This window comes from Mesocricetus auratus, unplaced genomic scaffold (assembly GCF_017639785.1).
Source record: "Mesocricetus auratus isolate SY011 unplaced genomic scaffold, BCM_Maur_2.0 Super-Scaffold_100013, whole genome shotgun sequence".
In the NCBI taxonomy this organism is placed as follows: domain Eukaryota; kingdom Metazoa; phylum Chordata; class Mammalia; order Rodentia; family Cricetidae; genus Mesocricetus; species Mesocricetus auratus.
In genome coordinates this window covers 79,708,074-79,718,581 of record NW_024429196.1, presented here as the reverse complement: position 1 = coordinate 79,718,581, position 10,508 = coordinate 79,708,074, and the positions used below count along the sequence as shown (strand labels likewise).

At 55.3% G+C, this 10,508-nt stretch overlaps 1 protein-coding gene across 2 annotated transcripts; it reads left to right on the top strand.

Moving 5' to 3' along the window:
* Nucleotides 1-1,844: 1,844 nt before the first annotated feature.
* On the top strand, nt 1,845-7,916 carry LOC121143696 (spermatogenesis-associated protein 31D4-like). Of its 2 annotated transcripts, XM_040756118.1 has the most exons (5): nt 1,856-1,982; nt 2,062-2,082; nt 3,138-3,180; nt 3,645-3,705; nt 4,413-7,916. In XM_040756118.1, the coding sequence occupies exons 1-5, from the start codon at nt 1,932-1,934 to the stop codon at nt 7,858-7,860; spliced, it is 3,624 nt and encodes a 1,207-aa protein (XP_040612052.1). In that variant the 5' UTR covers nt 1,856-1,931; the 3' UTR covers nt 7,861-7,916. The 2 variants fall into 2 exon arrangements, with proteins under 2 accessions (XP_040612051.1, XP_040612052.1); XM_040756117.1 differs by having other exon boundaries at nt 1,845-2,082.
* The last annotated feature ends 2,592 nt before the right edge of the window (nt 7,917-10,508 follow it).

The window sequence follows — 10,508 nt, the reverse complement described above, 5'->3', positions numbered from 1 at the left end:
CGCACCCTTACCACAGGCCACGTGCAGACCCCTTTCCCAGCCTCATCCGGGTCTGTAATCGCCCCTGCTAAGTGGACAGGGGGCTCCCACTTATGCCCAGACTCGCTCGCTGTGGTATGCCTCCTCTAGCTCCGACACCCGTCCGCCCTTTGCAACCTTCCTCCCCGCCTTCTGCCCCTCAGCTTCTAAAGGGCAGTTTCTGCCTTCGCCCTACCTGCTTCTGCTGTCTGCACAGCCTCTCGTGTTCCCCGACACACTTTCAGCGTGTGTCACGCAGTGGCCGCTTAGCCTGGCTGCTTCCCTTCTCACCCCAGTCTGTCCAGTGTGCCGGGTTCTCCCCGCGCCACCTGCGCACTCCAAGAACATGCCAAACCTCACCTCACCTGCGTCCTGCCCTCCTTCCCGTCCTTCCTGATCTTCCAGGAAAGCCAGTTCCCAAACCACCCTGGCCAATGCAGCAGACCATGTCCCGCACCCCCACACACACATGCTTACGTGGCCAACTCACCCGTCCTGTGGCCCCCTTAGCCTCTCATCCTACCTTGGCCCCTAAGCCTATACCCATGGCACGTTCTTGCCACCTGGCCACCAGCCACCTCCTAACTTGCCATGCTCCATGCTCCCCAGCTCGTCCGACCCCACACAAGGCGTCCCGTGGTCAACACACCCGGCTTGCTTTCTCCTGTGGCTCTGCACGCCAGTCTATGCTTCCCAGCAGCCTTCACTTCCTTCTCGTTCCCCAACCCGGCTTAGCGCACAGCAGCGGCCAACCATGACGGTGAGCCTGGTCCTCATTCACCCTGGCCCACTTCCTGCTGACCTGCCAGCCCCCGGCCCCCCCAGCAATCCAGTAGTCGTCTGCTTTTCCCAGGATCTGACAACACTGTCCCCTGTCCCTCAACTTCCCTCCTACCCAGCCAGCTCAACTCCACCCGGTGCAACCAACCACAAAACACAACACAACAAAACAAAAAAACCATTTGCCCAGCCTACACTTTCCGCCAGCAAACCTAAGTTCTCCAGTTTCTATTCAGCTAGCCTACCAGGATCCCCACCTTATCCTGGTCTGTGTAGCCGACTTTAATTCCCAGCTACCCACGGACCGTCACACCAGCCTGCTGGGTTCCCTGAGATTCTTCAGCTGGCCGGCCTGCCCTCTGCTCCTGTCACCCCAACACCACCATCAGGTGTGCCCCACCCGACTCTATGACTAGCCTACTCCTCCCTCATCTGGCGTTCCAACTACGACACCACTAAAAATAAATAAATAAATAAAATTGTATAATCATACCCAAAAGGTAGATGGGAGTTTTAGTTCTACATACCCCGTATTTACAACAGCTTTACGATTTTACCCTGCGCCCCTGAAGGCCCCGCAGGCTGACTCAAGCTTAAGGCTGGCCCTTGGGTATTCACAAAGTAAACGTGTGCGCGGCAAGGAGATTTCGCCTTGGCTAGTTTGGTGAGGAGGGGGAAATGGTCCTGCGGATAAGGTGTGCGGAAGGACACTGGTCCAGCCGAGGTCCGCCAAACAGCAGCAAACATTTCCAGGAAGACAGCCGTGTCATACCTAGAGCGGGAGGCTTGCAAGAGTCCGACTCGAGAGTCCCAGACAGTGAATGGGGGCTGAGGTGAAGCCCTGGCCACAGAATAAACCCTGTGGAACGTGGCGTGAGGGGGAACGGGGGGGGGGGGCAGCGGGCTCAGGCAGAGGGCCGTGCTGGGGAAGGGGGTGGAGGACGGGAGGGGCTCACCCTCCTCCCCACCTCACAAACCCTCTGTGACTCTCTCTCTCCCTGGCTCTGTGATGCAGGCCTGACTCTACAGGGAGGCCCACGCGGCCTCAGAGCACAGCTGCCTCAGGCAGAGGCAGCCCGTGGCGTTCCCACTATGGAGAAGGTCCTCTCCTTTCTGGATAGCGCTACTGAACCATGGCTGAGCTTTGGACACTTCTCCTCGGCCTTGGTGGACATTTACCCCAAGTGCGTCTTTCTGAGCGTAGTAGGTGTGCTTCTCTTGTACCTGAGGCGCCTGATCCCGAAACCATTCCCACCCACACAGGACCATCAAGACGTCAGACAGGTGAGGAGGCAGTGTGGTGAGCTCCCAGGGCGGCCTCTTCTTTTGCCGTCGCCGTTTCCACGCCTGTGGTATTGAACTGAGCCCGGCGGCCTCGGAGCAGCGCCTGAGCTAGGGCAGGACGCTGGAGAGGAGAGAACGCCGCTGTGTGAACGCATGGAGCCTGAGATGGGGGGAATTAAAGTTTCCTTCCCCCCTGGGTGTCCATGGTCCAGTGTCGGTCCATAGTCCTGGTCTGACTGGCTTAGTTCCAGATGTCAGGTTCTCTGAAGGACAGTGTCTCCCGACGCCCTGTCCCACATCACGTGTCCCCTTAGCTCCTTCGTCTCCAGTCTCCACTCGCTCCAGGTTGTGCTGCGGGAGAGCAGTGGTGACCTCCCACGGCCTCTAAGCAGAACCTGAGCAGAGCTCTGTCCCCAGGACAAAGTGTCCCCCAGGGCGGCCACTGTGACTCTAACTTTAGTCTGTGCTGCTCACAGTGCCCAGGACTTCTTTTTGTTTGTTTGTTTGTTTGTTTGTTTTTGTTTTCGAGACAGGGTTTCTCTGTATTGTTTTGGAGCCTGTCCTGGAACTCGCTTGGTGAACCAGGCTTGGTCTCGAACTCACAGAGATCCATCTGCCCCTGCCTCCCGAGTGCTGGGATTAAAGGCATGCACCACCACAGCCCGGCCGTGCCAGGGACTTCTTAATGGTGCTCCCAGCTGTGACTATTGCATACGAAAATCCTCCTTTGGTTTCTCAAAGAAGGAAGGACCGAAAGATCTATCACTTTTAAAAGTAAACAATAGGGGCTGGAGAGATGGCTCAGAGGTTAAGAGCACTGACTGCTCTTCCAGAGGTCTTGAGTTCAATTCCCAGCAACCACATGGTGGCTGACAACCATCTACAATTCAATCTGGTATATATGTAATTAATAAATAAAATCTAAAAAAAAAAAAGTAAACAATAAAGATCGGAATTAATCTTACTTGGCTGGAAGTTATCATGTTCTTGGTTAAATGGATTCTTGGGCATTCTAGGAAAAACAACAGAAAAAAACTTTTTCTTTTTGTTCACAGCAACAGGGCAGAGCTAAAAAAGGGAGGAGAGCGTCATTTAAAGGTAGGCTCCCGCCTCTAGGGTGTCAACAGCTGGATCTCCCTTTCCTGTAATTTCCATAAGAGAGTCCAGGCCCATGATGCGAGGATACCACGTCACCAGACACCACTATCTCCCTCGCAGGAGACTTGAGAACCAGCCCTGCACCCCTGCACTACTCACCCCTGCAGTGAGCCCAGGAGGTGCCCAGGAAGGACTGTGGGTTGTTTCCAGGCTGCCTCCTGGTGTCATGCCCATGCTTCATACCTGGGGCTCATACATCTCTCGGGAACCCCGGCTTGTGAGCCTCTGCTGGTGTGCATAGTGCGATGACGCTCGCAAAGGGACCTCATAAATGAGCAACTTGGTCGCGTCTGCTGTTTCTTGATGCTCTCAGACTGCGTGTGTGTAATAGCCTAGGTGTTTCCTTAGAGGAGCTGGGTGACTGACGCGCACTTGTCTCTGTCCTTTGTCCCCGCGCTTTCCAGAATTTAGACTCTTCCACAGAGAAGCACAGGAGAGGAGGAAGCTGCTGTCTGTTGTGCAAAGGTAACAACTTTCCCTTTATTTCAGGTCCTGTTCCATCCCTACCCCAAGGTCGATGCACCCTGGGAACTTAGCGCAGCTTGCTGTTGTCACGGGAGAGGGGTACCCAAAGGGATAAGTGTGTAAACTGGAGTCATGGGGAGAGGATGCCGCCTCTCTGGTATCCAAGGACAGAGCAAAAGGAATAGGCACAGAGGCTCCAGGTGTCTGCACCCCACACGTGCCTGCAGCCCATGCATTCTATGAATTCTGGTTGTCCTCGTCTGGTTGCTGTTGGTGTGATAAAACACCTCAACCAAAAGTACCTTTAAGGAGCAGGGGTTTTTTTGTTTGTTTGTTTGTTTGTTTGTTTTTGCTTTAGCCTATAAATCCAGATCATGGTCAGTTGTTGAGGGAAGTCAAGGCAGGACCTTGAAGGCAGGCGAGTTCATTGCCTACAACCAAGGAACTCTCTTCATAACCAAGAAGTAAGTGGTAACCGTAGAGAGTGATGCTTGTTAGTAACGCTTAGATGCACTTACCTTCAGTTTAGTTGTTGTTTTTTTTAGTACAGGCCAGTGCCGTCTGTCTAAGGGCGGTGCTTCTCAGTGGGCTTGGGCCTTCCCACATGAATTAACAACCAAGACAGCTTTCTACCGGCTTGGCGCTACAGGCCTGTCTTATGGAGGCACAGGGTCCTGACCACGCGCCTGGAATTCTGTCTTCCCCAGCCCTTTAGGACAGCTGTATGATGCCTCCCACTTTCGGCAAGCGCTTTGCCCGGATCCCTGCTGCGACGTGTGCAACGGGGCGACGGCTAAGGTCAGTCGTCTGCTCTCGTGGGGCCCCCTGGACGATGGCGCTGCCTCCGCCTCCAGCGCGGCTTCCACGGCTTCCGTGACGGAGACTTCGCTTACCCCGTCCCCTCCCCTCTCACCGAGTCCTTCAGGGTGTCCGCTCTCGTCTCCTTCGCCTGCACCTTCTCCTCCCCCTCCGCCTCCTTCCCCCTCCGTCGCCTCAACTAACAAAGCCACCCCCTTGGAAGACCTACTTTTGCGTGCACCACAGGGTGGCTCTCCGCCGTCGGAGCCTGTCCTCACAAGCACTGACTTCCCGCTGGGCCACAACCCACCTCATCCTCCTCCCGAGGCACAGCCCGCCGCTCCTCAAACGGAAGGGTCTGCACAACTGGAAACCCTTCCGTCCGCGGAGGGTGGCCCACGAGAGCCGTTCGCCACAGCCTCAACAAGCAGGGAAGCTCGTGGTGACACACCGGGGTTCTCCACGTCACAGCCGGGATGCTTGGTTAACTCCCACTCTTCTGAGGGTTTTTCGGGGAGACAAGCCTCAGTCTATTTCACAATGCCTGGGAAACCCTCGTTTCCCGACTCCCGAGTCCTGGCGCTGCTTGACGGGCAAGACAAGAGTCAGGCTGACATCCTTACACCAGAGGACAAGGAAGGGAAAGCAGACTCTTTCCAAAAAGTCCTGGCGGCCTGGCAGGAAATCTCACGGTCTGAGCTGCAGAACTCTGGAGGCTCCCTTCCTCTGGGGGGCGGCAGAGGCAGGCTCAGTGAGCTAGGCCTGAGCCGGAGGCTCGCTGGGGCTCAAGTCTCTGAAGACCAGCTAGAACCCAAGCCTCCACAGCACTTCTGGGGTCTCCCGTACCTTCACAGCGAGTCCATGCACACTGTCGCTACGCTGTCGGCTCACTGCTCCTCCACGTGCTTCTGGTTCAACAGAGCCCCGGACGCCTCAGCCCTGACTCACCCCACAGTTGTGTCCATGCCCGAGGGCCAGCCTCAGTCCCTGGGTGTCCTGCTCGCCGAGACCCAGGCCCAGCTTCAGCCTCCAATCCCAATGCCGCCACTGTCTTCCTCCCGGTCTCAGATCAGGATCTGCGGGGTGTATTTTCACAGGTCCCAGGGAGAGACCGAAGCTCTTCTGCAGTCTGAAGTCCACCTCCTGGAGTGCAGCATCCTGACAGAGAGATGGGAGAGGGTGTGGGCTTTACCCTCGGGAGCCCAAAAATCTCAGGAGGAGTTTCGCCTCCTGCCTTCCAAGCCCTCGCTGGTCAGGCGCTCCTCCAAGACCCACGCTCCCAAGCACGTTCCTCCTGGAAACTTCCCCCTGACTGACGCATTCCGGAAGAAACTTGAGTACCACCTCCGAAAGAGGCTCATCCTACAGCGCTGGGGCCTGCCCCAGAGGATCTTCAAGTCTCAGCCGTGGACGAGTCCTGACTTTGCCGAGTCACCTGTGAGCAGCTGTGAGTTCTCGTGGGTCTCTCTCTTTGGGCACCACGACAGCAAAGACCCACACGACCCTGTGCCGAACCAACCTGGAAGCTCCCAGGAGAGGTGTTCAGAGAGTCTCCCTCCAGAGGGAAAAATGGCAGAGGCAGGAGGACAGAGCTCAGAGACTGTCCAGAGACATCTGCAGAGTAACTCCAAGGGCGCTCTAGATAATAGCCTGCAATCTGACTGTGAGGAAAACCCACGATTCCACTCGCGTATTCTGCCGACCAAACCTTCGGGGACCTCACAGGTGAGCCAGTGTCGGAAAAAGATCGAAACTGCCCTGCAAAAGCATTTGATCAGGCGTCTCGTTGAAACACATGAGCGTCAGATACCTGGCACTGTGTCCAGATCAGGGAATCGTCCTCTCCCTTTTACTTCAATTGCGGGCAAGGAAGGGCGTGAGGCTCAGAGACAGTCACCTTCTGATAAGGAGGATGGACATGTCAAAAGCAAGTCTGTGCTGCAACAGACATCCATTGTCTTAAACAACACCAGCCTGGAAGAGTCAGAGAGCAATAAACACAGCCAAGATGTGCCCAGAATATCCAACGAGGCTGGCCCTGTGTCACTGGGTAAGAGACTGTATCCCAGCAAAACAGTTCGGGGGCATCAAGGAACAAAGGTGAATGACAAAAGCACGTTTGTATCCAACAAGGTCAGTAACACGGTTAAAGGAGGGCAGCTCAGTGGTCTTGAATCACAGCCTACCAAGATCTTGAACACCAGCCAGGGCAAGAGTACCCAAGGGGCAGATGGGAATACAGCAAAAGTACAAAGTACTCTGGTAGCTGGAAGGGCCCTAAAGGAAACATCAGGTCCCCATGAAAGTCAGATATCTGACTATAATAGTCGGGTATCCAGGGAAGAGAAATTCAAACCAGAAAGCAGGCTGCCCATCCAAGTTCTAGGGCCCCCAAATGACAAACTACCTGCCTCAGACGAATTCACTTGCAAACCTTCCCCCACACGTGGCCAGAGCCCTTCCAGGGGGCCCGTGAGTGTTTCTCAGGTAAGGCGGCAGGAGACCTGGAAGCCTCCTCACGTCTTAGGCAAGGGCCAGAGCAAGGACATCCCTTCATCTGCCAGGAAATTATGGCCTGCACCATGGAAGACGGAAGAGCTGGGGACAGGGGCTGCAAGGCCTGGGACATTACAGGCCAGCAGGAAGAGTTGCCATTCACAGGAGAGCCTGACCCAGGGGGGGCACGGGGAGAAGCCCCCCCAGCCCCTGCCAGCGAAGGCACAGACTCCCCCTGAACACCAGTTCAGAAAGCACTTCAAACAGCTTCTGCAGCGGCTTTCTCCTGACAGAAAATGCAAAGGACAGGAAACGTTGCAGAGAAAAGACGCTTCTCCTTCACCACCAGCGCAGGACCCAGAACTACTTAGGGGGAGAGCTACCTTTCCCGGGAACACCATAGCTCAGAAAGCCATGAGAGACCCTGGGAAGGTCCCCAAGGAGCAACTGGGGCATAGGTATGGTGCAGCAGATGCCACGCGCTCCCGTGTGCCCTTAACTACTCCTACCAAGCCTGTGAAAACTAAGCCAAAGAAAGAGGGTTGGGTCCCAGCAGAGCCAGTCCAGGGGCGTCTGTTCCACCACCAAGCAGTCTACCCTAAAGTGCCAAGTCCCAGGTCCTACCACCAGGCCACAGCTTTTGTTGGTCAAAGGAGTTGGGTGGAAGACAGGCAGCCCCAGAAGCGTGTGGTTTCACAGCCAGAGGTGCACCGAAATTTCCCCTCAAGGAGAGTTGGGCAAGTTCCTCGGGCAGCGTCGTCCCTGCCTGTAGGGACTGTGTTCGCAGACTTGTCCCGATTATGTGAGCAGAAAATTCTGGCTCAGAACTTCAGTGGAAAAGGTTTTCTTCCCCAGAAATAATCTATCTCTTATTAATGGTACTGATTGCCCCCAATAAATGTTCTGATGAAGTCGTGTCTTGTGTGTGTGCTGGGCATGGTGTGCTGTGTGTGCTGAGCATAGTGTAGATTTTAGGTGACGTGAGATTTGTGTTCAGGGAAATTCAACTTTCGCTGCGTCCCCCGTGTGCTTCTGAGAGGTGACCTGGTTCTCTGGGCTATTGTTTTTTGTTTTGTTTCGGTATTTTGGCTTTTTGAGACAGGGTTTCTCTGGGTAGCCTTGGCCATCCTGGAACTCCCTCTGTAGGCCAGGCTGACTTTGAACTCATAGATCCACCTGCCTCTGACTCCTGAAATTAAAGGCATGCGCCACCCCTTCCCAGCTCCCTGGGCTCTTGTTAAGAATGGGTGTGATGCCCCTCACAAAGAACCTGGGGTGCTACTTAGCTCTTGGCTGAGACTCATTGCCAGTATATGGCATCCCACATGCCCTCCTCGCTGACTTTCATATCCTGGAGATCAGAGATCTCCTTACCGTAGGATGTGTCACCTACAAGGACAATTAATTCCACGAGGATGGAGCATTTTGACAGTTTACAGCAAACTATGGAGCTGTTGCTACAGGTGACTGGTTAGGAAGTAGTCACAGTAGCAGACACTGCTTACACAGTCTGTGACAGGTGCTTCTCAATGGCTGTCAGAAACCTTGCCATTCTGTTCTTGCTGCTAGAGCTGTGCCCTCTAGAAAAATCACCCAGGGAAATAGTTCTCCTCCCTGACCATTTCTTTTTTTGGTTTTTCCAGACAGGGTTTCTCTGTTGTTTTGGAGGCTGTCCTGGAACTCACTCTGTAGACCAGGCTGGCCTCGAACTCACAGAGATCTGCCTGCCTCTGCCTCCCGAGTGCTGGGATTAAAGGTGTGCGCCACCAAAGCCCGTCTCCCTGACCATTTCTTTAGCCTGTCTAGAGTGATGCTATTCTGAGAAAAATCATCACCCTGCTGTCAGGGCTAGAAACATTTCCTGGGATGTCACCTTCCTTTCAAGTTGTGTGCTTAAGTAAGACTATATGACAAACATAGACAATGTCACTCAGAAGGGATTACACCCAATGACCCCCCCACATTCTTAGGCTCGTCTGTGCCCCCTGCTAATGTCAGCATCTCATGGGGCTGATTTCGAGCTGTATGGCTCATTGCTGTCATAACTTACACAACTGTCCTCCAAGTGCTGACGCCTGTAGGATTGTTGTCTGGCATGACACGCGCCTCCCTTCATCTACCCTTCATGGTATGTGAGTTCTTGCCCTTGGGGTGTGGAGTGCACTTGATGTCGACACCCAGGGCTGCGTGGCGTTGGTTCCGCACCTGACCTATCTATCAGCATGCCGTCTCCCCAAACAACCGTCGTTCTCCATTGTCCTGGTTTCTATTGCTGGGATGAAACTTGACTTAAGCCAACCCTGAGGAGAGATGGTTTATTTGGCTTAGACACTCCAAGTCACAGCCCACTGAGGGAGCCAAGGCAGGAACTTAAACCAAGTGGGAGCCTGGAGGCAGGGGCAGATGCAGAGGCCGTGGAGGATGCTGCCTACTGGCTTGCTCCTCATGCCTCAGTCAGCCTGCTTTCTTGTAGAACCCAGGACCACCAGCCCAGGAATGGCATCACTCACAATGGGCTGCCCCCACACCGCCCCCATCAATCACCAACTCAGGAAATGACCTACAATCTTGCCTATAACTGATCGTACGGAGGCATCTTCTCAGTTGGGAGTTCCTCACCCTCAGATGAGAGTCTGTGTCGCGCTGACAGAAAGGCAGCTAGCCCATCTCCACAGCACCCTGCCAGGCTTCTGACTAACCCTGGTAACTGCCTCTGCCAAGCCTGCCAGGCTACAATTACCCTCACTCATAGCATCTGGCTGACTCCTGGCCTGTCACCGTGACTCCCCCACCCCCCACCCGACCCCCGTGTCTCTCAGGTTACCTTGGCGCGGTCCCATCTGCGAGGCTGCCTGGTTTCCCCCAAGTCGCATCACTGCAATCCCACCGCATCCGGTGCTGCTTGGCCTGGTTCAGGTCCCCCCCCCCCGCCCCGCCCCGCCGCTCTGCTCCATCCGAGAGTGCCATATTCCCCAGTGCACACTTCTCTTCTCCGTCACTCCATACCATCAAGTACCCTGTTGTCCCCTAGACCCTGCGGCAGACCTACCCATAACCTGGCCTACCGGCTACCCTAGTCTACCCAGTCTGCCAAGGTAACAGGTGCCTATGCACCCTGCTTTCCTGTGCATCCGGCTCAGCCTAGGCCGCTGCTCCACGGCCAGCCAATAGCCGCTTTCTCCCGGACCTTGCTCCTCGGCCTCTCCACCCGAGCTAGCTGCTGTCTCCTCCTGGCTTGCACCACCCCACACCTCAGAGGTCAGGTTCGCCAGCTCGCCACGCCTGCCTGCTGCTCGCCGGCCCTGCTCCATTGCTCGCCCTAGTCCACGTGGGTACCTGCCCTCCCACTTCAGCCAGATTGCGGTTGCCCGGCCCGTGACCCCTCTGTTCCTCAGCTTACCCTATTCATCCTCCTTTGGCCCATTAGCCTGCCATTTGCCTACCTGGCCATATGCCACCAAGTATGTCCTGTCCCATCACATACTGCCAGTTGGGGCTGCCTGTCTTAC